The following is a 25457-nucleotide window of genomic DNA, read 5'->3' as shown; positions in this document are numbered from 1 at the left end:
GTCCTTCAGCAGCTTTTTGTTTTCTTTTTCCAGAACCTCCGATCTCCTTTCAGGAAATATTTATTTAGCCTTTTTGTAAATTTGGTCATACAGCAGCCATTCGTTCTTGAAAGGCTTGTGTGCTGCCAGGCTCTAAAAACATTGGAACGCTATTTGTGCAGTTATCTCATTGACAATTAGTGATGGCGTGTTAAAAAAATTATGCTAATTGTTTGGTTTAGTTGACCGTCTTTATTCCACTGGTCAGCGCAAGCGTCGTACTTAATTATACCGAAATAAATATCCCCGCCATAAATATACGTGCTTGCTTTTGAGTATCCGATATTCAATTCGATATTCGACACTCAGTATTGATATTCGATTGGTATTCGGAAATTTTGATATTCTCTCACCTCTCACCGTTTGCGTTTCTTCTTATCAACCTTCTTCTTAACAAAATATTTGCGCTCGACGTCTGCTAAGCATTACGCGCACGTAAGATGTGTACGCGTTCGATTAACTTGTACTCGCATGCGCATATGCGCGTTTATGCACCCGCCGCAGGCTGGTGAGCGAGTCGACGGTGGGCTTCTTCGTGGTGATCCTGGCGTTCCTGCTGCCCTCGGACTTCCACAACTTTGAGCTGAAGAACCGCATCCTCAAGTGGAACGACGTCTACCACAAGATGCCCTGGGGCGTCATCTTCGTCATGTCCGGAAACATCGCCATCTCGTACGCGCTAGGGGTGCGTACGATGCGCGCGTTTTCGTTGCTATACGTATGCGATACGTGATACGTTCGGCCATGCACGCAACTTGGAAGTGCTCATTGCAGCCTGCGACTGCAAGGACACTGCTTCGGCCGGCGGGCTTGTGACTGTCGACGCTTCCATCGAGGTTCGTCGTTACAAAGAGTCTAATTTTCTTTTTTGTAGAAAAAAAAATGACAAGGGCTTTGACAAAGCTTATGACTGCAGACGTTGTGAAGCGTCAGTCAGAGGTGCCATGTTTTGCCCACGGGTTTTCCATAGATCGAGCAAGCGTTCCCGTATATAAAGGCCCTTTGACTCGGCGAGCACGTTCAGATTCGCATGCCTGCAAGTACAGGTACTCGGTTGGCCGTCGGACTTGTCACGCAACGATTGTGGATTTGTCTTCGTGAAAGCCATCACGAGAAGTAGCCTGGGGGGGGGGGGGGGGTGGATATTCTGTGAGGGTCCGCCTAGTGGACTGTCCATTTCGGCCGCTGCTGATTGGATGCAGCTGTGCGAGCGATGAGGAGAATAGCGGCCATAAAGCCAATCAGGAACGGCCATAATGGACAGTCCACTGGGTGGACTCTTACAGAATACCATCCCTGCACAGGTAACGTCAGCATAGGCCTTGACGACGGCAAGACTTCTTTAAACTTTGAACCCGGCCGGTTCTCCATCTCTTGTTTTTACAAACCTTCGTTACTGCAATTGCTTCGCGCCTATTTTTATTATTTTTTTTACATGACGCACTACACACATTGCGTGTGCGGTACCCTCCACAGCATCTGAAGTGGGAGGGGGGAGTCAAACCTTATCTCCCTGAGCACAATGCATGTATATATTCCAAGTCAGAGGGATGCAGTTGGCCACTGATATCTTCTAGAAACATAATATCTCGCTGCCTTCTTTTCACCCATCATTCAACAAAGCATTTCCCGAACCTGTTAATTAGCTATATCGGCGCAAGAAAGCAAAATAAAACGCGGACAGAGTTGAAAGCAATGAACAAAGCGCTCATATACACGCAAACATATGAAAATATTAAAAATATTTTGAAAAAGATATGAAAAAATATGAAACTAGGCACTACACAACCGCCTAACTGTACAGATTGTCACATGTGCGCTTGTACCCAGGCATTCCTTTCCACTGCGCATTTGCTTGCACCTTCAGTTAATTACCAGGCCAGATTGAGAGACACAAGGCCGTACATATATGTCGTGCCCTCGTTCGCAGGAGTGCGGCGTGTTCAGGGCCCTGATGGACTGGTCACGGCAGCTGTCGGCCAACGCGGTCTGGGCTGAGCTCTTCTTCCTCTTCCTGACGTCCATCGCCTCCGAGGTGACCACCGTCAAGGACAGGCTGCCAGAGTTCTACTACATCGCGGGCAACGTGGTGCGTGCGCTCGCTATAGTGTTGTACCACCGTATATCCGAAGCGAAAGACTTCAATGCGCGCTTAGCTTATTCAGTCACACCGCGAAATCCCGCACGACGTGACGCGCGGACAATATTGAATTTGGACGTTTCAGAGCCAGCTGACCGACATGCACCCGCTGAGGCTCATGCTCCCGGTGTCGGCGGCGTCCGAGTTCAACTACATGATGCCGTCGTCGGGCGCGAGGAACGCCATCATCTTCGAGATCTCCTACATCTCCGCGCTGGAGATGGTACGCACGTGTACGCCTAGTGACAAGCATAACGTGCCCCACCACGCTTCGTGAGAACTTGTGTCCTCCAGTGTACAAAAGTAGTCTCGTCGCAGATGGTAATGGTTACAATGTTTTTTTCTGTGTTTTTTTTCTACATCTGTGTTCGGGTGCAGTTAAAAGTACACAGCAGCTGTGTACTTTTAATTCTACGATTCTCGGATATGTTACATCAAATAACCAAAGATGCATTTATATTTATGTACCCTTCCCCACTCGGCCTTAGTTCACTGCTGAAAACTATATTTGAGAACAAAGTTAATACATGAATTACGCAACTACAAATTTATTTCTTAACGCAGCACTTCCCCAAAGTGCGCACATAACTTTCCCGGGTCTTATGTTTTTCGATTCGCACACACACACAATCTAAAGGAAGTGTACGCAACTTGTACGTGCTGAAAAACGTTGCTCCAGTCAGCAGCCATGTATGGCTTCGCAACGAGAGCCGCGTGAGTTGACTGGTTCGATTACAGATCTGGTCTGTTATGTAAATGCAGCGTCGCTGATTAACCTCTCCGATTGGTCACGCGCAACATACGCCAGCTAGTGCTTGCATTATCAAATTAAATTTTATTAGCTGAAGATTAGATTTCTACACGACAAGATGTACAGCGGGAGGTCGTTCAGCGAATGCATCCCTGCGGACACCCATACTGCACTGACGCAAAAAAAAAAAAAAATCTGTCACGGTGGAAATTTTGAATCTAGGAATCCTGGCTTTAGTACTGACGAAAAGAGTGGCGAATGGCCGAACGGTAACGAAACGGGAGTGCAGTGAACAAAATAAAGAGCTTTAGAAATAGCGAGAGCTTTAGCCTGCCCAGCCGCACTGCGCATGAGCAGAACACGAGCTCCACTTGGGTTATCTTGTATACGTCCGACAGGTAGCGCTCCCTAACTCTGGGTCATAAGTCGCGAAAGTCGGTGGAAGTAGGGAAACGACAAACACGGAGACTTACAAAAACAAAGTTCACGATAGGGGGTCAGAAAATTTGCTTATGGGAATTTATCGTGGGTTCTTCATTTCTTTTTTTTTTTAACCCAGGTAGGACATTAGGCAGTATAATTGCAAAAGCTTGGTGGCGCAACCCACCGCGCCGTCCAAAATGGGATGCTCATAAGATCCATCTATCCGTGCATCACCGCTTTCTAAAACCCGCTAAAGACCCAAGTTCTCTTTAGGCTTGTACCAATTCTAAAAAGGAAACGTCCTCTTCTGTCGCCAATTATGATGCGTGCACTATCAATAAATCTGCCAAAGTTACGTAACTTTGGCAGATTTATAATCTTGCATTCTCCGGCAAGGTGTCGCAGACTCTAGAAAGAAAGCCAGGAAGGTAGGACGATACTTTTTATGTGGTGAGTGGTAATTGCCGAGTATATATAATTAAATGTCGATTTGGTTTACGGTCACTCATGTTGCGTTTTCTATCGAGAGATTTGAATCACAGGCTCACTGTATACGCACAGGTTAATTACAGACTGTAGGCGTCACGAAGAAGAGAACACGACACTGTTACTTCCAAGGCAGCACCCAGGAATTATTTTCTGGGGGAGTATTGCGCGGCCAGCAGCGGTCATTTAGAAATATTGACTTATTTTTGCGCGACAGTCAAGTGCATCGCGGGCACATAATACTACGAAAATATTACATATATTTACGCATAAGTTGAGCTAAACGGCATATATCGCCACAGCCATAATATTGGGGGACGTCAGAACCCCCTAACCCCCCCTCCCCATGATAACGGTTCCGTTTCCTTTCTTGTCGGAACTCGGGATGGTCCGTCGAACAGCCCGTCAAACGGGGAAGCGCCTTGAGTAACGTGGTCGCGTGTGGCGATATACTCTGTACAGTCAGAAGTAAAAGTTGCACTGAGTGAGCAAAGGGTTCAGTAGACAGGCAGCACGGTGCTTACCTCGCTGTTACTGGACAGAAGAGACAAAAATAAGTCGCGTACGAAAATGCGTATACACCGCTATACCGAAGGGGGGCAATGCGAATTCACAGATTCTGCCGGGCCTGCTGATGAAGATCGTCTCGTGCTTCCTCTACCTGGGCATCCTCAACTCGGTCGGCGACATCATGATGGGCGACGAGGTGCTCGCGGTTGTCAACACCACGATCGCAGCCACGGTGGCGTCCACCTCCTCGGCCAGCGTGTCCGTTTCCGCCAGGAGCTTGCTGTTCGACAATAAACTCTGAAGGCAACAGGAAAAAAAAGATGACGTGGATTATTCGGCTTCCCCATGACGCCAACTGCGATAGCCACGAGGACCCCATGTGCTAAAACAGGCGGATGCTGATCTAACACGTTTCACTGACACGATGTACCATGCGGAGTGGTGGTTCGCATGGCCAATATAGGCAGGTCACCGCCCTTCACGGACGCTTAGCTGTCGTTCTAGGGGGAAAAAGAACGTTTATTTCTAAAGAGGACCTGCGCCGTGTATTATGCTTCTTAAATTTCCTCGGATTTCATTCCAATGAAGAAAGCAAAAATAATGGAAAGTTAACGAGAAATTACGGTTGAACTCGCCTCACAAAGAATGCCGACGTTAATGCGATTAAAAATCGAGCAATGTGGTCAACCACTATTAAAATGATCACACAACTTGGTGACGACAGTCTGACGACTTTATTGACTTGTCGATTCGGTCTCCATTGCTTCGGTACCGTCTCCTGTGGCGCATAGTATAGGGGACGGTGGATCGAGAAGTAGGGCACTTTTTTGAGAGCTATGGAGTCGCTGAGTCCCCCCAGACGAAGACGTGGTCAAGTACCCCACCCTCCTCGATGTGGATATGTAGTCGGTGATTCGGTCGGCGTTTTGAGGATATCGAGATGAATATTATTGAGTGGTAAATGAGGAACCACCAGTGAGAGAACCGCTCAAGGCTTTTGCCTTGAGCGGTTCGTGGGAGGAAGATTTGACCGTCCCACGTTATGCTGTCCGGCGTTATGCCACCAAAACCCAATGACACCGAAGTTGGGGATGAACCCTCTACCTTTGGCAGGAGTGGTACCCACGGCCCTTGGTGTTAATTACGGCAAAATTAAGGCACAGTTCATTAATATTGAGTTGCTAAAGCCACTCGAACCCACGACTTTTGGTGGACCCATTTGGACATCGACGAACCAGCTATGCTCCAAGTTGGATTCCGATTGACATCGTGAAGGATGAGAGTCGAACCGACTTCATTTGGTGTTAAGAAGTTAATCAATACATGGTTAATTAAGATAAAGTTAATTGAGGCACTGGAGCCCACAACCATTGATGGGAGTCGAATCTGCGGCCTTTGGCGTTAATTAGGGCGAATTTAATTAGGGAACGGTCAATTAAGCTATAGCTAATTAAGGCACTCGAACGCACAACCTTTGGTGGGAGAAAATAACAGGAAGTTACAACTCATTGCAATGAGAATGTCAAGTTGTTGTCCTGAGTGGCCGTGGCACATACCCACAGTGGGGGATTGGCCAAGAATCGGGTGGTTTAATTAGGTGCATAAAAATAATAATGTAATGAATGTCTCGTGAGCGGGCAGGCTTTCGCCTTCATCCTCTTTAGCGTATGCTAAAGTGACAGTCAACTTTTTTTTTAAGCCATGCGATAGCGCGTAAATAGCAACGCATTAATGTGGGGTTAGCTTAAAGAACACCCAATAAATGCATGTATAGCACAGCATGATGCACATATAGTGCAACAATAGCATGGAGGACTTGTCCGCTATTCAACGGGTATAACTATCTGGCTTGAGCTTGAGCATATAGTCATCTGGCTAGGCTTGAGTTTTGCCTCCTTCGGTTACATGCCCCGGGACACAGCCACAGAAGGTGACCAGCAGGGGTACGCGAATAGGGATTTGTGAGACTCAATCGAATACGGATCGAATAGTGCCAAAAGCGAATCGAATCGAATTTTCAATAATTTTCGGACAGTTTTCGAATAATGAATGGTTGTTATCGCAATAATATAAAACGGTGTTCCAATCTCGGTATTTTCAAAGTTAGCAAGTTTCTGTCATTACACAGTACGTTAAGCGTTGTTTATTAAATGCACAAATGGAGTTTTCGGAGCAAAGAAGTCGTTTCTTCGCATGCACAGGGTTATACAGAGAGACCGAATAGCAGCTGTACAGACTGTAAAGTCATCATCATCATCAGCCTGGTTACGCCCACTGCAGGGCAAAGGCCTCTCCCATACTTTTCCAACAACCCCGCTCATGTACTAATTGTGGCCATGCCGTCCCTGCAAACTTCTTAATCTCATCCGCCCACCTAACTTTCTGCCGCCCCCTGCTACGCTTCCCTTCCCTTGGGATCCACTCCGTAACCTTAATGACCATCGGTTGTCTTCCCTCCTCATTACATGTCCTGCCCATGCCCATTTCTTTTTCTTGATTTTTCTTGACTGTAAAGTATGGCTACCGAAGTGATGTAGCCTGTTCCCCTATGCAAGTTATTTTTTATGTCCTTGTTATGCCAGCGGGGTTGAAAACTTGCTGTACTTTTGCTCCAATTTTATGCTTATTTGGTCGCAGTTGACACCCCGAAATATTCGAAAAGTATTCGAAAAATATTCTCATTCACGAATATATATAGTGACTATTCGGTTTGAAGACCGAATCGAATAGTACACTATTCAATTCGTTATTTCAAAGTCTCTTTTTAAATATTCGCGCGCCCCTAGTGACATATGTCCGGCACGGGTGCAAGTGCACCCAAGAGACGTTTCAGAGTTCTCGGTTGTCTATGCCGCATATGCAGGTGGCAGCAGGAAGAAGGAGTATTCGAGCCCACCCACACGGGCTGCCCGCTTCGGGTGCCGCTGGTCGGCTGGAGCTGTACCAGCGAAGAGGAGACACGCTGGTGGTACCTGTCTCCTCTTCGCTGGTACAGCTCCAACCAATCAGCGGTGGCCGAAACGGACAGTCCGATAAGTGGATTTACACCCCCCCCCCCCCTCCCGCCCAGGTGTCAGGGCCACCCCAGCCGGAAGTATCCGAGGACGAATTTCCTCTATATGCAGCAGAAGTTGCGTCAAGGAAGCGCGGGACACATGAGGGGTGCGCACGCATTCCATCGGAGAATGTAACTTCTAGGCTTCTAGGCTAAACAAAATATATAAATTGGATGTTCGCAGTAAAACGTAGTACGCGACACCCGACCATGTATAATGCCGTTTGCGTGCGGCGAGCATTTGGCATCGCAGACGGCTTGCCGAATTAGCGCGTGCATCTTTCGTGTACATATACGGAGGCCCGGTGCGAAAGCGGCGACATCAAGGGGGTCGTAGACACCCGATATCTAAGAGCGGAAATCGCATGGCGCGCGAAGCCGACGTTAGCGGCTCTGTGAAAAGTGCCGTCGCACGCGTGATGAACTTTGTATAATAGAGAGTCGTAGGCTCTTTAGGCCGGTCGATTCTTTATTGGGCGACGGCGTCGACGGGTTGCAGCTGCTCGCTGGAAGACGCCAGTCGGTGCAGAGGAAACCTTGGGACCGCCAGCGCGACCGACTCCTGCGACGCGGAACTGGAGAGGAAGCAGAGCGAGTCAAAGCGCGCCGCACATTGTTTACCCCACCACGGAGGGGGTGGGGGGGGGGTGGGGGGTAATGCAGGTATACAAATAAGGGAATAATAGAACGAGCGAAAATTTCTCCGCGCACGCCGTGCTTTCTTTTGGCGCAGGGAGAGAAAAAATGATGAATAGTAATGAAAATTGTGATGTTGAAGCGTGTCTCATACACGTAGTATGGTAGCAAAGTAATTGGTCGTTCTATTGTACTCAGTGGGGTAGCAACGGGCGGGGGGGGGGGGGGGTGAGGGTGTAGGCGTGGGCCCCGGGTGCAGGGGCCAGTAGGGGGGGGGGGGGCATGTAGGGCCAGTAGGGGGGCCAGTAGGGGGGTCATATACGTCTGAAGACACGCGAAAATTGTCGATATCCTCGCCTTCCTCGACTACACCCGGGGGGGAGGGGGGTGACAGAAGAGCTATCGGCCCCGGGTGCCAGACGACTAGCTACGCCACTCATTGTGCTGATGGTGGAAAGGAAGAAGTGAATGAAAATTTAATGCTGACCGCCACGCACTGTAACAATCTAGAATGTTTGAGTGAGTGAGTGGTATGAATGCGCGAGCGAGTGAGTGAGTGAGTGAGTGAGTGAGTGTGCGAGCGAGTGAGTGGAGTCTCATCCCCACCGGGCAGTGAATCCGTCTCCGTATCCTTCGCCGACGGCAACCAGCGTCGGGGCGCAGTCGCAGAGCGGGCAGCGCCGGTTTCGCAGCTCCGACGAGCGCAGCCACACCACCAGGTTGACGCGCTCACCGCTCAGCGCGGGCACGGAGCCGCTCAGCTGCTGACCGCGGTGCAAGAAGGCGTGGCGGGGCAGCTGCCGCTGCAACATAGTGGTCGAGCACTGGTCTAGCGGCTCTTCGCGCATGTCGCTGAAGTACAGCTCGCCGCCGCCGAAGTCGCGCCGGCCCAGGCACACGTTCAGCGTCACCTGCGCCATCGCAACCCACACCCAAAAAAGGGCACCCCACTCTCAGCTTCCCAGCTGTCACGGCTGCGCGCACGTGCAAGGGTTAATTCCCCGGAGCCGTGCTGTGAGACGTACGTGGCGGGTGCACTGTCGCCAACGTTCCCAGGTGAAATAGCATAGCGGCGTTGCTGGTGCTCGGCTCACATTAGGATATAGATGGTTACATATATATGGCATACGGTTATAGAACGATTCACATACCCGAAAGACACAAACCAGAAAATCGGCGGTTAGTCATCGCCGATAAATAACTCAAGACGCAAAGATCGAGGAAAGGAAATGTTCGTTCACATCATCCGCGACTAAAAATAAATAGATTGAAATAAAGAAACACAGGAAGCTCACAAAGGAACCGTTAAGTCAGCGGCAAGTTATCACGCCAGTATTCGATGCTTTTGCGGCTGGCTGATTTCCGTTCGAATTTCGCATAGACGTATCTTATTGAAGTGCGTTCCACTTGATACCACATTTTCTAGCATTTTTTGCCTGTTTAATTCACAATAAAGATGAGGTACGCCGCCACTAACAAAATAAGAAAATACCATTTCTCTGCAACGGAGCAGTAACACCATCTCATACCGCTATTCTCAAAGGCACGTTCCCCCGTTCTGTTATACCAGGCTGCGCCAAGGAGGAGGAGGAACAAACTTTTATTGTACAACCAGCACTTTATGATGGCCGGGCCTAAGCCTCCCATCAGGGAACGTCGAGGGCTTGCCTCGCCGCCGCCTCCCGGGTGTGCTGGGTAGCCCAGGTTTGGTCGTCGAGGGCGGAGCTCCGCAGAGCCTCATGCAACCTCGACGAGAGAGTCGTGGTGTTAGTCAGTGTGTACTGTACTGGTGTACTGTACTGTGTGCACTCCCACAGCATATGCGGAAGCGTAGCCGGGTGAATGCCACAGCAGCGGCAGCTGGGGGTCAAAATCGACGTCACTTTTTTTTTAGAGAGACGTTGTCGCAGACGACCCGCACTTTTGCTTTGTCATGAAAGAAACAGGCAAGTAATGCTCGCTAACGTGGTACTAAGTTGAACTCACTGCCAAATGCTACACAAGGGCGAAATTTCAGCTGAAATATGCGATCGGTTATGTGGAGGAGTCATGTCACCTGTCGCTCCTTAATGCAACACGCAGTATGTAGAATGCTGTTTCTAAGTTGGCTCCCGTTAATGCAATCATTGCGGGACCACAAGTTTTGCTCGAGTTATCCGAAAGGACGAATTAAGAAAGGGGGGGAAAATGTATTCAAGAGCGTATTGCAACAAACTATCCACATACATGCCGTCGTGAGTCAGTGGCCCACAGACCTCAACAAAGAATCGGCAAAGGAGACATCGCCCAGGGCGTAGAGCAAGTGGCCGTCTCATCATCACTGCAAGACAGGCTGCTACCATCAATGTCGTCCCTTAGAGAACCAACAGCACCGTCCGCTGAATTACTTGTGTTATCGAGCTTTTAGTAACTGCCACGCGCAAGGGAGCACAGTTGGGCGGATGAATTAACGGAAGCGACATGCTTTCGTGTTCAAATTAAACGAGTTTTCCTTCCACATAGCAATGTACGGTGCCTCGCCGGCAATCTCCAGTGCGTTCGAATCAAGCGAAAGTTCGAACTAACCCAGGTCGAATGAACGAGATTTTACTCCATTTCTGCAACTTTCTTGCATTTAACTGTATGCAGAACTTCTTCGCGCAGTGTACGCTCGCTGTATGGCGCGCACTGATGCGGTCACCTCGGCGTTGTCGTAGTGGAACTCGAGTCCGCTCTCACTGCCGGGCTCGCAGCGCACGGTGAAGGCGTTGTGCGAGTCGAAGCGGGCCCCCGTCCAGTGCGGGAACAGTGCCCGGCACAGGGGTGTCAGGTAGTGATCGCGTAGCGGCGTCACGAACTGCTCGTCAAAGCCCACCTCGCTGAGAACCGTCTGCGCGCGCAGGCTGCTCGTTAAAGTGTATACGCGATGAACTTGGTACGCCATTCTCTCTCTCTCTCTCTCTCTCACACACACACACGCATATATATATATAGTCTGTTTGAATATTTATAATGCATATGAAACGCAAAAATTGCCATCTGCGCAATAGTACTATGAAACTATAAAAGAAAGTCATAGGGGCTTCTCCGGAGGAAGCCTTTAAGTCAGGGCGTAACGAACATGGAAGCCAACGCCGATCTTGAGCGGTTGATTTACCGTCTAAGCTAATGATAATATAAATATTCGTCGTTACCCTGGTCAGTTCAGATCGTGAATCAACCGACCGAATAATGCGCTGGTCCTGCGGGTTCGGTCGCCGGACCTGCACGAATTTTTACTTCAGCTGCCGAAGAAAAAAATCCTTTCCGAGAAACCTCCATTGTTAGCTGCTTTCCTTTGTAGCTTCGTGCTGCATTTGGGTGGATGAAAAATTTTTCCCATTTATGAAAAATTCATCCGTTTTGCGGATTTCCGTAAAACTCATTAGCCAATAACGAGGCATCAGTTTGCCTCGGAAGTAAACAAGCCCCTGCGCGGACAATCGCCGGTTAGCCGATAAATAACTCAAGACTCCAATATTGAAAAAAATAAATGTTTGTTCACATCATCCGTGACTAAAAAAAGAAAAAAAAAGAAACACAGGAAGCTCACAAAGATAAGGAACGGTTAAATCAATTCGCACCGCGTAGTTGTTGAGAATGTTGGGTCTGATCTTGGGCATCTCGGAGCCTTCGAAGTGATCCAGCTCGTACAGCAGCTTGTCGGCGAATTCTCGCGTGAAGAGCGGGATACGGTAGACCTCCTTCTCTGCGCCACAGAACGTCAAAGTAAAGTTCGCAGACAAGTGGCAACTCGTATGCGGTCGCTTTCTACATGTTATAGAGAGGGAAACAGTTCTATAGGGATGTTCCAACAGGGAAATTTCCGAATCGAATACCGATGTTTGAGAAAATTGAACGACCTTATACTGCGGGATCGATTACCGAATGCTTTCTCATTTCTAAACAGCGCGAAATAGGAAGGTTGCACGGAGACGCGTCTTTGTGACAAATATATGGCGGGCTCATTTATATTTATTCGACACGCGTAATGCGCCGCTAGTAACTGTCAACTCGGGAGCTTACAAATGGGAAGTTGAAAAACGATCTTGTCTGGTGCACCACCATAATGACAGCTGTGAAACGAAGGAACAACACGTAACCAGATGCGTGCATATTGTTGTGTTACACGGTTGAAAGAGCCAAGGGTCAATAACTATACAGCATCGCACACAGTTTTTGAAGGGATGCGAACATGATTCGACTGCGACTCATAAATTGCTGCTCCTGTATATTGAGACACCAAATTCGTTGTACAGGCTGCTTGACGCGGAGGCGTCGTTTCTTAATGACTGGAAATTATTGTGCAGAGCATATATAGCTTCTCCGTGCGTTCAATCAGGAAATGGTTCTTCTAGGCAGCCACCGTTAAGGCTTCCCCGCAACACAATCGCTCTGAACATTCGCCCCCTATACTGTCGTTGCTCCAAATATTCGTTATCAGTATTTAAACAGTATAACGAATACTCGGTTATGTCGCATAGTGAATTCTCGAATCGAACACGAATGGAATAGCAAAGACTATTCGATTTGTACTTCGAATGTTCTCATGCATAATCTTCGACTAGAGTTCCGAGTGTTTGTACTCGAATATTCGATCTGCATTTCGATATCTCTAATATTCGCGCACCTGTGCGGTCGCGCACGCAGACCTGCTGCTCCATGGTCATGGCGTCGTGCAGGTCCTACCGTTGCCTACTGCGAACCTGTTGGTTCTGGCCGGCGCATGATTCTACCGGTCTTGAGCCTTTTATCGTCATTCAGGACAACATGATAAGCCGCAGATTATTGTGATCTGATGGACACAAGCCGTTTCCCTTTTATTCTGCCCGTGCGCGTACGCTCGCGACGGCCTACGTTTCTTATTCACAAACATCAAGCTTGTATATCAAGTGTCCTTTTTTTTCTGACTTCAGACGTTATATTTATTCTCTTTTTATAAAAATAGTGCGCATAGAGCATACCATGCAGTTTCGTTTGTTCAGGTGGACTGCCTGAACATTTATTAAAGTCACGATGTTCAGGTGCAGCTATAAATAAAAATATCAACTAATTTTGTAATTACTGACTTAAGCACAGGTGTTCAAATTGCGAAATTAAAGCCGAGATGCAGTGAAATTGTCTCTGTTTTTTTTTTTTTTACAGAAAACCTAGGACTACATCGCCCCAATTTCACGAAAGTTTTCCTTCACGATGTTTTTTTTTTTCTTTTACACACTGGGAAAGGTACAGTCCTCGCTGATGACGTAAAACCCAGTGGCCTGGGAGGAGCAGTGTTAATACAGCTTGTGTAGACAACTGTGCAGCCGTCACATATTTTCACGAATCGATATCTTACGGCATTGAAGATTTTTGATTGCTTACTTCAAGAGAAAAAGTTCATGCCTGGAAGAGTAAATCCAAACTGCACTGAAGGCGCTGCTGTAAACCTTGCCAATGAGCAGCAAACTAAGCCGTTGAGAATGGACCTCGCTCGTGTGTGAGAACAGAAATGTGTGTCTGGTCAAATGGAAAGATAACAAAGGCGTGAATTCTTTTTCCAGTGCTGTCGAATATACGCCATGTCTTCATGCAAGTGCTGGTCGAAAGATGAAACGAAAAAAGAAATTAGTACCGCAACTGCGAAGCGTATCTGAATCAATTGATGAGTGGAGTGGACCTCATCGACAGGTATATTTCATATGCTAGGACGAAGGTAAACTCTAGGAAATGGACCGTTAGGATGCTCACGCATTTTCTCGACATTGCTGTCTGCAATGTCGAGAAAATTGCAAAGCTGTTGCATCGCGACGCATCAGCTTTGCACCTAAAACAAAAAGAGGTGCGGTCTGTCCTGTCTTTCAAGCAGGATTTAACCAACACATTAACCAGATATAACACAAATTGAGATGGTACCAGGAAATAAAGGTACAAAAGTAGACCAGCAGCTCCAGAGACCAGACCAGCCTACCTGCCTGACGGCGACGCGCGAAAATGGTTTTCCCCACTTCCCAGAATTTTGAAAATTTTTTTATGCGATGCAGGAACAAAGATTCCAAAGGAAAGCCGAGATCTTTGTGCATGAAATGTAATGTTTTCTCGTGCCTGCGAGGGTAAAAATGTTTCTTTTATTTTTACCATGCTCCCAGCTAATGTCCAGGTTTGTGGACACTCATTTGTATCGTCTGAAAATGAAAATTTTTTCACGATATTTTTTCTCTGCAGTTCTGACACAATTTCAAATGAAATCTTAAAAAAGTTTGTTTTCTTGCCTACATTATTTCGTTAGTGAAGAGGTAAAGTCCTATTTGTACGTCCCTTTTCTGTCTCCTTACAATTTTCAGGCTTTAATGCTATTACAAGGTTCGACCATGCCGACCGGCGTAAATACATTATTTTCAGACTGGTCCCATCGTTGTCTGCAATGTGTCGATGACAAAGGCACTAAGGGAAGCAACTGAGAACAAATCATGACCATTTGGTTGCAGACGTGTGGTGGGCGCATTGGGCAGAATGCAAAGACGGAATGGGGCGGAATGCAAAGACGCCCGTGTAGACTGTCTTGGGTATACTTTTTAACAATCCCGGGTAGTCAAAGCTATAGTCCGGAATCCCAACAACGGCGTTTTTCATGGCCCGTAAGTGTGTTGCCTTCCGGCGTTAAATCCCGGAATTGAAAATTATGCTATAATACGCGAGCACAAGGTTTCACGGTACGGCGAAAGAGCCTCGTCTTCACCTGCTGAAATAATCCAGGAAGGCGGCAACGATTTTGGCGACTTGGCCGTCTTGGCCACTTGCACGAACTCTGGGTCGAGGTACGACTCCTGAGGCAGAAAGAAAGACGCGCCGCTTTCAACGAGGTCTCTTGACAAGTCGCCGATAAATAGAGCTAGCACGGCTAGTAGTACCTACCGATGTCATTCTGCGGTCATGCTATGTTCGCCGCGAGATCGAGCGGAGTCGCCGCCTGGCGGACACTTACTGAACCAGGATAGTGCGGATGGCGCATCGTGCCGTCTGCTAGCCGCTACTTGTTTAAAGGGGCACTAAAGCTAAATCAGTTTAGACGGATAAAGCTCTCTTTGAAAACTCTGGTTGTCGTTAATTTCGAAATAACAGGTTGATTATTAGAAGAGTAAAGTGAAGGTAGAAGTTCCGGTTCTTGAATTTCGCGCCGAATTTCCAACGCCGGTGCGTCACTGTGACGTCACGGTTTTCAACGAGGTTTTTTTTTTCGTATTTAGGCCGCGCTGGACCAGCAAAAGTTCCCGAAACTCGCCGTGTTCAGTGCTTGGCTCCTTTAGAAGACAGTGTAGTCTATCTTTACCGCTAAATAATTAACTATAGGCCCTAGAACACGCTGTCAACAATCCCTGACGTCGCAGCGGCCTGATGTGGGAACTTCACGTCAGCCTTCTTTTGTTATTGCGCTGTTTATGGCTTATGCAAGCGTCCTATATATCCTGGTAACACTAGTGTTTTTGGTGTTGTACAAGGGTAATTTACTCGTACAAAAGAAATCGTCTTTCTCTTTGGCGTCCCTTCATATGTGCGCGTAGGGCGCAGATATCCTTTAAAGTGTATTTGTTCTGCGGTTGTAGCGCAGTCTTTTAATGGTGGCATGATTTTTTTCCTGACGACGTGTAGAGACACATTTTGCGCTGTATAGTCTCACTGAATAAGATCAGTGACTGCACGTTACGGGCGAGCGATGTTTGAGCGTCGCTCCCTCCGTTCGTCCCAATCATTCAAATTTTATATTCGCCTTGTGATTCAAGCACTTTTGCTTGAATCACACATTTGGCGCCATTTTGAACAAATGAAGTGGTCGCTGCGATATCTGAACGCAGCGCTCTATAGCGATTCCTCATAGCGATTCCTCGTAGCTATTGATATTTTGATAATTCCGCAATCTTTGTGATACCACGAAACATCAACGAGGTGGCGTAGATCACTCAGCAGCAGGAAAGCAAATCTTAAGCGCTCATGTGATATGTCGCATGATACAGTTGATCTTAGGCGTATAATTGCATTACCGTGGCTGTGACTGTGGTTATAGTGGTTACATGCGACAATCCTTGGCTATTTCTCAGGTGTCGCGGTATTATGTGGATATCCCCACAAGGCAGAAGTAATTTTGTCTCGCAAGTGCCTTTTCGCGCTTTGGTACATCTATTATCTGCTACAAAATGGAAGCGGAAATACAGTATTACTAGAGGATCATGTGTAACACTGCAGTCGCAATACAGACACAGGTCGTCGTAAAACTGAGTTTCGTGGCGGCTAATATAATACGCTCTTTAGCGTGATGTTGTCAGCTTGACGGAAGATATACCGGTCCATTATTTTCTCCAATAAAAAAAAAACAGAATAAGGTTGGGTTTTAAAATAATTTAAAATTGTCCGCACCGTTCTCATGAACAAACAACCTCGCGCTAAAGTGCTTCGTTTTTAATGTTACCACAATAATAATAATACAAAAAAAAAAACATTTGAAGCCGCGCGGCAAATCTGCCACGACGCTGCCACTCATAGTTCTGTACCTTGTTTAACTAAACTTGCTATTTCGTATTCGACAGAGAAGCGAAGAAGAAGTATAGACGGCAGTTATGTATGTGTACAAGCGGCGGAGTCACAATAACTATACACCTTTTTCTCCGTTCCGTGGCAGCATTCTGTTCAGGACCCCGGAAACTTCCTGTGGTGCATTTTTTGACAGTCAAGTTAGCCGAGAAAAAAGAAGTATTTTGTCGCATAGTATTCTGTAGGCGCCTATTTTTGGTGTGTTCAAATAAAAAGAACGTTCGCCATGCGTCGAGCTCAAGCGTGGACTTCTTTTGTAGTGCTTCACAATAAAGTTTACTTGTCGAACATTTCAACTCTAAAGCAGAACTGGTGCCAGCTGGACTGTTCTGTAAATCTATAGGCTATTGTAACTTACGTTGCTGTTACCGGAAATCTTCAGTGTTCGTAAGCGTTGAAAGGGTCTCTAGTCGGATACAACTTAAGTCTGCAGTGAGCCCCCGCCCTCATAACAGCCAGCCACTGTTCCTCCGCGAGACTGCACAAAGTTCGTACTTTTCCTGTTACCTAAATAAGGCGGTAAGCGCAAGAATAAAGTTACAAGCGCGTAATTTTATACGTTCTCACTCATCTGTTGTAGTTGAACGGCGGAAGCCTAATTCTTTGTTGAACTGAAATAAAACGCTTGCTTCGATGCAACTATTTACTGTCAAGTTTCACTTCAGTTGGCAGTGGTGTCTCACGAGTAAAACGGGCTCAGCAGTGAAATGAACTGTACCGAGGACTTTTGAAGAGTGAAATGCTCAGACTCCATACACTTTCTTAATGTCTGTTGCACACCTCATCACTTCCGCCGATGAAGATACTCTTCAAGAACAGCAGACGCTCCGGAGGTACAGTGCCTAGAATATGATCTAGGCACTATACCGGAGGTATCAAGTACGACGCCATTTAGAAAACGTCGCATGACGACGACTTTGTTTGCATCGGTCATTGGCTGACGGAGTAACACAACGCCGCGCGGTCCGTGTGCCTTCGTTGCCAACTGCAGTTTTTGTTAAATTATATCCTACTATAGCTACTTTAACTTAACTGTACAGGAATGCAGCCATTTTCATAACCAGTGCAAGAATAGCAGAAAGCCGAGTCGCGGAACACTGGCGCCTATACAGAATATAGGTTGAACGCAAGCACCATGGATGTACCGGAAAGAAACTACGTTTTGAGCTCATTTCACGTATAGTAGAAATGTCCCGTCACACAATCGGCTCAAATCGCTCACATAGAAGCGCCGTCGTGTACATTTCAATGCGAGCCCGATCTCTCGGCCAATAGACGCGTACGGATGAAAAATAGTTTGTAGATTTTTTGCCCCCTTTATAACGCCAGAGTATATAGTTTACGCCATTTCCGAGATATGCGCCGTCAGACTTGCGGTACACATGCACTAACGTTCCGCTTACTTTTTCAAGAAAGCGTCGTTTCATGCACTGAAACACAAAAGTAAGTGGAACGCCAGTGCATTCCTCCGCAAAGTTGGAGAATTAATACCTCGAAACTGGTGTCACCCTGAGAATTCGTTTCAAATGAGAACTTGTTCCGCCTTGCGAACTCCCCAGCTAGAATTTGAAAAAAATGCTCTCGAAAGTGTTCGCTAAAACACCCGGTAGAGTGTACTACAGAGAACGGCGACTTTGCTGCGTGTATGTAGAGCTAACCGTGTACCCAGAAGTTTACTATATATATCTTCTCCACTCCACCTACACTTATCTGCGACACTCCAAAGCATTCTCTCTTACTCTGCGTACATCCTGCTATGGCACACGTGTTACTTGACGTCACAACTGCGCTTATCTTGCAAATGTCAAACGCGTATGAGCTGTCCACGCTTGATCTCTAATCCGCGCTGCATCAGTTTACTTTCCATCGCTCTTCGAGCAGTGCTGAGCCTCAATTAGAGTTTTCTGGGGAGACTCTAAGCTGAAATGTATACCTGAAATATATACATATTCGCGGTTAAAAAGGACACGCGTATAGAGAGAAACGTATATATAGATACACTGACGACAACATTGACCGCGCCTCCAATTTATTTATTTATTTAGAGCGCTGACCTGTACGAATAAATATATATATAGGGACAAATGCGCAGAAGACGTTGTGCAGGAAACCATACAACTGACGGGTCAACCAGCTGTCGGAAAGCCTTGCTTCAGGTTTATAAAGATGAAGCGACGAATCATTTATATACACAGCCATTTATATACAATCAGTCATCCCAACCACCACCACTACCCCCTTTTACACCCGCCGTGGTTGCTCAGTGGCTATGGTGTTAGGCTGCTGAGCACGAGGCCGCGGGATCAAATCCCGGCCACGGCGGCCGCATTTCGATGGGGGCGAAATGCGAAAACACCCGTGTGCTTAGATTTAGGTGCACGTTAAAGAACCCCAGGTGGTCGAAATTTCCGGAGTCCTCCACTACGGCATGCCTCATAATCAGAAAGTGGTTTTGGCACGTAAAACCCTATAATTAATTTTTTTTTACCCCCTTTTATTTATACGTAGTACGCGTCCATTATCCCATGCGCAGTCCGGACTCCGAAATTGCTCCTGCCAGTGTGCCTGCACGCTCTCCCTTTCCCAAGCGGGGGCAAGGAGGTTACATTCAGGTTACTGTCCCATCAGTTGCGACTGGTCTTTTGCGCATGCGTCCCCGTGCGTGGATCGGCACGTCAAATGAAATCAGTTGCAAATGATGCACGCGTCGACGTTAACCTCTCCGCGCGTGTCCTTCGTTTATCGACAAAAATGAATAAAACCAAGTTACCACGCGTCCAAACAACCGTTCTCTATAAGCGCTCCACTCGAAGTTATGACAAAGGCATCGTGAGAGCCGAGGAGGCGTACGCATCACCTTGAACTTGTACACTTCCTCGTCGAAGGGTATGTAGCACATGTCCAGCTCGTCCTTGTCCCTGTTGCGCTGCTCTTTTTTCACCTCGTTCACCCGCGCGGCCACTGTGTCCTCCACCTGAGTATAGGGTAAATGCATATGCGATCGCTAAGCTGTTCTCACCGGTTTACGTATGTAATACGCCATGCGCCACCGTCGCATTCATGCAAACGCGGCGATAAGCAAAAATGTGATTCGGGGCGAAGCTGTAGCATTCGTCTAAATGCCGCTAATGGTAGCACGCGTGAAAAATAAATGCAAATGTTTGTTCATTATATATGCCCGAGGCGCTACGTGGCTCGAGGCGGCGCGCCATTGGTCTGTCCTATTTAAGCAAGAGACAAGAAAAGCATAGGGGCGGGATAGCTAGAATAATCGCCGAGTCTCGCGAACTGATCCCGTTAATTTGTTTGATGAAATGTTTGATGATGTTTGATGATGGCACGGATACGCATACTCAGTACGACAGCATCTATGTGCACGTATACAGAATGTGATAACGTCTCGCGCGTGCTCAGGTATTAAAAATAAAGTAATAATAATAGTAATAAAACGTCCTTTAGATAAACACACGAATGTAAGCACGCCGTTGTTCGTTGCGGCGATTCGCCCTCACGGATAGCCGCGCAACCTCGTAGCATCTGAAATGTACTTCACCGACGCTTCCCGTGGTCGGTATACTCTCACGACCAAGACGCATCATAATTGCAATGGTGCTGGCTACGACGCTCGCAGGGTTCGCATCTAGTATACGCATACACACATGTTCAAGAAAGTGGCCGGGAGAGTATCATGCATCCCGTATTCTGCACGTACGTACACGTTTAGTACAACCTTGGAAGCATTTGTTCAAATGGAAATTTTGGACGCGCCCACAATTTAACGCACCCATATATATATTGAGCGCTCGATTTAGCGCTGAAATTCGATTATGCATATCTCGTTCAATATTTAAAAGAACATAAGGATGCATTAAAATGTGACTGACTGCGAATCTGCCCTACATAAACAACTGCTCCAAAGGCAGTATTAAAAGGTTAATTAACAAACTGTTGTCCATTGCTTTTCTGGTACTTATTGTTATTCGAGACAACGTAGGTACGCCTCGATCACCTAGGAACTATTTTGCATAAACGCCGTGCTTATATATATATATATATATATATATATATATATATATTAGGTCTGCAATATTTCAGAGACTTCCAAATGTCTGCAAAAAAAAAAAAATCATTGGAAGGCTTCCCGGACAAGTGGAACACCAATGACAGTTGGCCGTACTCTGAGTTTGCGGACGGATATATTCAAATTGGAACTGATCTCGCGGTTTTAGTCATTCATTGAATTCTTATGTCCGCCAGCACGAACGCCGAGTGCGCATATATAGTATGTCGTCTCCTCTCATCCTGTGATCCGCCACTGTTTTTTCACCCCGATACTGTATTGCGGAAAAGAAATTAATGTTACACCGCTTTATGCACTGTTGCTGAGCAAAACCTATAGCGTACGCTTGTCATCGACCATTTTTTTCCTCAAGACCTTCTCTGAGCACTTGCTTTCTCTTCGCTGATGCGATATCGAGAGTCGCCGAGCAGGCTACGGTACGACTTTCGTTTTTGTTTCTTGTTTTTTTTTTCGTTTTTTTTTTTCTGCAAGGCATCGCCACCCTCGCTCGCAAAAGCGGTCGCAGCAACTCGCCAACGACCGGAAGTGCCTAAAACCTGTCTGGTCTTCTGTCTCGGCCGCTCCTAGTATCGATCCGCGCGCGTACCGTTTGGCTGCAGTCATTGCTAAAAAAAGAAAAAAAAAAAAGGATGACATTTTCTGCAACCGACCGCATGCAGGGAGCTTCATGCTCTAGTCAGAACGCATCGTGCACACGCAGATACAGTGTCTGTACGAGCCAAACATACGCGAATAGACGACTGATTCAAAAGACAGCTAAGAAAATGAAGGCAACGCTTTTATGCGCGCTGTTTGCTTGCTTTACCGCCATTGAAGGACTCTGCCACCGCTAATATGTTTTTCTTTCTTTCTATCACACTATCTGGGCTAGCCGCACACACACGTGCACACACACACACGCAAGCATCCCCGAGGATCCCTAGTAGTGCTCCCCAGCTAGGGAAGAGGCCACGGTAAGCGCGATTAACGGGAAAGTATTTCGTTTCAGACTCCATTTTTGTTATGTTTCTCCATCGTTCTTGTCTTTGGAAACGCACTCGTTGCAGGCCACGAGTGCCTTGCACCACCCGAGCAACTACTCAAGCATTGGAGCTCCCTTCAATCGCCAGGGGGTGTAGCTCAGTGGTAGAGCGCTCGCTTCGCATGTGAGAGGCCCCGGGTTCGAACCCCGGCACCTCCATTCATTGGCTTTTTTTTTTTTCGAAGAAATAACGAAGTATTAAGAGGAAGCTTTAGCTCGGGTGCTCCTATCTAAATACATGTAAAAGGAGAATTCGTTTTTCTCGGCAACCACTGCACTAAATTTCACGAGGTTTGTTGCATTTAAAAGAAAAACTTAAACTCTAGTGGCTGTTCGTTTCGAATTTTTGAGTTAGGTGGTCGATGTTTTATTAAAAATTGACAAAAATAAAAAAATTCAAAAAACAAAACTATCAAGTTTACAACTATCTAACTCAACAACAAAAAATGATAGTACAATTCTGTGAATTGTATATAATAGTACGTCTAAAGCGGACAAAATTGATATCTTACACATGAATATAAAAAAATTTTACAATACGGAAATACAACTTTTGCAAAACCTTTGTAACCAACGTAACAAATTCATGTAAGATGTAAAATGACATATTGAATTTGTCCGCTTTGAATGATGTAATGGATTCCGTTTACAGAACCGCGATATCTGTTCTTAATGCAGAGCTAAGCATTTGTAAACTTCGTGCTTCCATTTTTTTCATACGGTCAAATATTTGAAAATCGTTTTAAGAAAATACAAGCCCTAAATCGAAATTCCGCTTCCAACAGTCACTAGAATTTAACTGTTTTTTTCAAATTCAACAAATTTCATTAAAATCGGTCGAGCGGTTATCTTGTAAAAACGTTTTTGCGTTTTACATGTATTTGAATAGGCCGCGTCGGAGTTGGGCCCGAGCTAAAGCTTCCTCTTAATACGCTTATGTTCGTGGTGCAACGCATCGACAAAATTTATTTGCAGGAATACCATTTTAGCACAAAGTATACAAACGGCGCGTCTGTGTATCAGTGCACCTCCTGCTTGATTCTGTGCCAATCTTATCATCCAGCGCTCATGGCCGGCTGATCCTATATTGATAACGCGGGCGGAACGGCGCCCTCTAACAAATGACGAAATGCGAAAAGGAATAGTATCGCAAAAGGAATCACTACACAACCGCAGCCCTAGTCCTTAACCTGTGTTAATATGCACCGCATAACATGTGTAATCATGTCAAATGAATGAGCCTGAATTCCCGCACATGCTTATGAAGTTCACATCGATGCCCATTTTCGTTGGTAGCAGATAAACTTAATGAGCTTAGACCGCATACTGGTATATATGTATACACGGCTCTTCTTGTTCAGTAACCATGTAGAAACAGCATATACGTATCAAAAGTAAGATCATGCACCCACGATGCATCACCAATTGTATTGCATATACGCGAGTAGATGAAGACATGGTTATTTTTTTTTTTCGACAGCATGTTATTCACGATGTCAGACGTCAAGTTTCCCGCGATAGTCACAAACGGATATAAAAATGAAGTTATACCAAATGTTTAAAAGTTCAATTGAATTAACAACGTTAATGAGAATTGATTTTGTCAGAATTCCTATTCCGTTGGTTTTGAGAAAATGTGTGGCTAAAAATGTTCGTGTTCTAGCAAGCATATATGCGCCCGGAAGTTCAGAAGAAAATGTCCACGGGAACAGTAATACATTTTGCCGCACATTTTGAGGACGTTTGAGGTCATATATCCGGACTGGTGCTTGCCGCGGGTAATTAGATGGCTGCTTTCGGAAACGGTTGCGTTTCGCGCGTCATAACGCGACGATCAATGCGTTTAATAATTTAAAAGGTGATTAGTGAAGCATGAAATATATCCTCACTTCCAATGTTGAGAATAAGTCTCGATGAGAAAATAGACCAAGCTGTTGTGGTGTAAACGTTAAATAACTCCTTGCCATTGAGCGCCCTAGTCTATGCATGCATGAACCTCCAACCGTTCGCCTTAAACATTTCCATGTGTGTTCAATGGGGCTGGTTGGTTCATCTTCAGATTAAAAACAGGAACAGCGCTCTGTCCTGTTTACTCGCTCGTCCTGTGTTGCACTGTTCCTGTTTTTATTTCCATGTGTCTTACCTGCTTGATGATGGCTTGTTTCTGTTCCGGCGAGGCGTATCCGTACCTGTTCAGTGTCTGTTCAAGCCAATCAGACAAAAAAAAAAACAGAAATAAATTTATAAACACTGCATGCATGCATGTGTTTCGAAACATACACACGCACGCGCGTGCGTGCGCCGAAGCATATGAACAATGTATCTCGACAATGTGTAGATTACATTACATTGCATTAGATTACAGTACATTGTGTAGAGTACATCGCAGAATATTCCATCATGATGTATTATCTATAGCAATATATTTATAATGGAGTGCTTGGGGCCTCCATAAATCCTTCCTCTTCGCCCATATGCTCCACAAACTTCAGTTTTGGCACGAGCTGTATCGTTTCGATGGTTCATGCGCAGATTCCTTAATTTTCTATGCTCGCTGCGTCACCATCACGGAGGCAGTGGCTTGTTCCCAAGATAAGCTGTTTGTAAAGCTGCACTAACGGGTCCGTGCTTGAAATTACCGCCGCGGAGACGACAGCGACGAATATGGAGCTGTTTCGCCGTTTAAAACAGACGGCACCAGCATTTCTTTTACAACAAGGGATTATATTAAACAGAGCTAGGGCACCGCCGAATAACACTGCTACTCGGCTGGGAATTTGAGTGCATTTAATTATATAGCCTGGAAGAGTCCATATGCAAGCGATATGAGGATCACTTTCGGGGATACTGTCACTCTCGTGAAAGATTTCATTCTTGGTATCATAGCATTAATTAACTATGCTTGGCAGAATGCCTTGCAGGCAGAACGCTGTCGTAGACTTCGACGCATTTGGCGCCAGTCACGTTCACGAAATCTCGCAAAAGCATCCACAGACATACGAGAATACCGCCCTTGTATTCATTTCCATGAGCGTTTATATGAGTACACCGCGTCCCCGTGGTCACAGCGTCAAGTACTTGGAAGCTGGGAATATCGATGCGCTTTACGTACGTCCTAATTATTCAAACCATTAATGACGCTAGGGGAGAGAATATGAGCTAGCAAGCGGGCGTACGTCCATCGGCCCACGGTCTAGTTACGTAAAGCAAGAAGGCGTGAAAATGCTTGCTGCCTTCTGACTGGAGCGCAAGCTCCTTTTCGGCTGTCTGTCTAGGGTACGCGTGCCAAGAACGCACCTCGTCAAAGTGTCGTAGGAAGGCATTCCTTCCGAAGTAATTGACCCTCATGTCCAATTCCGGCACTGCGATGTCACTGCTTAGGTAACACGCACAACGGTAGAATTTCTGCTTCTTCATGTTGCAAGCGAGGGCCTGATAACAACTCCAGCAGCGCGCGTTCACCCAGTCATCTTCATGATCTTCATACTGAGGATGACGGCGGTGAAATGCACGCGCACTGACCAAACAAACTAAAAAAATATCAATGTTCTGTTAAGATGCTGATGGTGAAGAGCTGAATGTATGCGAACAAAAAAGAGTGGTATTTTCAAATACTTTGACAAAGAGAACAATTTCAAGCAAACGTGTCATTCGAATTCCCACCATAATCGAAACCGAAACTAGAGGCAAAAATAAACACAAATAATATTATTAGTAATAAATTGCACATAA

At 46.3% G+C, this 25457-nt stretch overlaps 2 protein-coding genes and 1 non-coding gene across 3 annotated transcripts in view; 2 read left to right on the top strand and 1 right to left on the bottom strand.

Moving 5' to 3' along the window:
• LOC135895906 (sodium-dependent dicarboxylate transporter SdcS-like) overlaps positions 1-4674 on the top strand; it is a 30181-nt gene extending 25507 nt beyond the window's left edge. The window contains exons 9-12 of the mRNA XM_065424145.2: positions 544-724; positions 1970-2128; positions 2265-2402; positions 4456-4674. Of these exons, the coding sequence (XP_065280217.1) occupies positions 544-724; positions 1970-2128; positions 2265-2402; positions 4456-4650 (673 nt within the window). The 3' untranslated portion in view covers positions 4651-4674. The remainder of the gene's footprint in view (positions 1-543; positions 725-1969; positions 2129-2264; positions 2403-4455) is intronic.
• Positions 4675-7832: 3158 nt separating this feature from the next.
• On the bottom strand, positions 7833-25220 carry LOC135895920 (2-oxoglutarate and iron-dependent oxygenase domain-containing protein 2-like). The gene is made up of 8 exons (XM_065424177.2): positions 25023-25220; positions 23869-23925; positions 19481-19597; positions 14777-14864; positions 11643-11767; positions 10721-10909; positions 8647-8951; positions 7833-7979 (listed from the first exon to the last, which is right to left on the bottom strand). Exons 1-8 carry the CDS (start codon positions 25140-25142, stop codon positions 7874-7876), a joined length of 1107 nt encoding a protein of 368 aa, XP_065280249.1. The 5' UTR covers positions 25143-25220; the 3' UTR covers positions 7833-7873.
• Positions 21813-21884, top strand: TRNAA-CGC (transfer RNA alanine (anticodon CGC)). The gene has a single exon. It is a non-coding gene; the product is annotated as a tRNA-Ala (tRNA).
• Positions 25221-25457: the final 237 nt, after the last annotated feature.

Source organism: Dermacentor albipictus, chromosome 2 (genome assembly GCF_038994185.2).
Source record: "Dermacentor albipictus isolate Rhodes 1998 colony chromosome 2, USDA_Dalb.pri_finalv2, whole genome shotgun sequence".
NCBI lineage: Eukaryota > Metazoa > Arthropoda > Arachnida > Ixodida > Ixodidae > Dermacentor > Dermacentor albipictus.
Note: the sequence above shows the minus strand (reverse complement) of the source record. Positions and strands in the feature narration are given on the sequence as shown.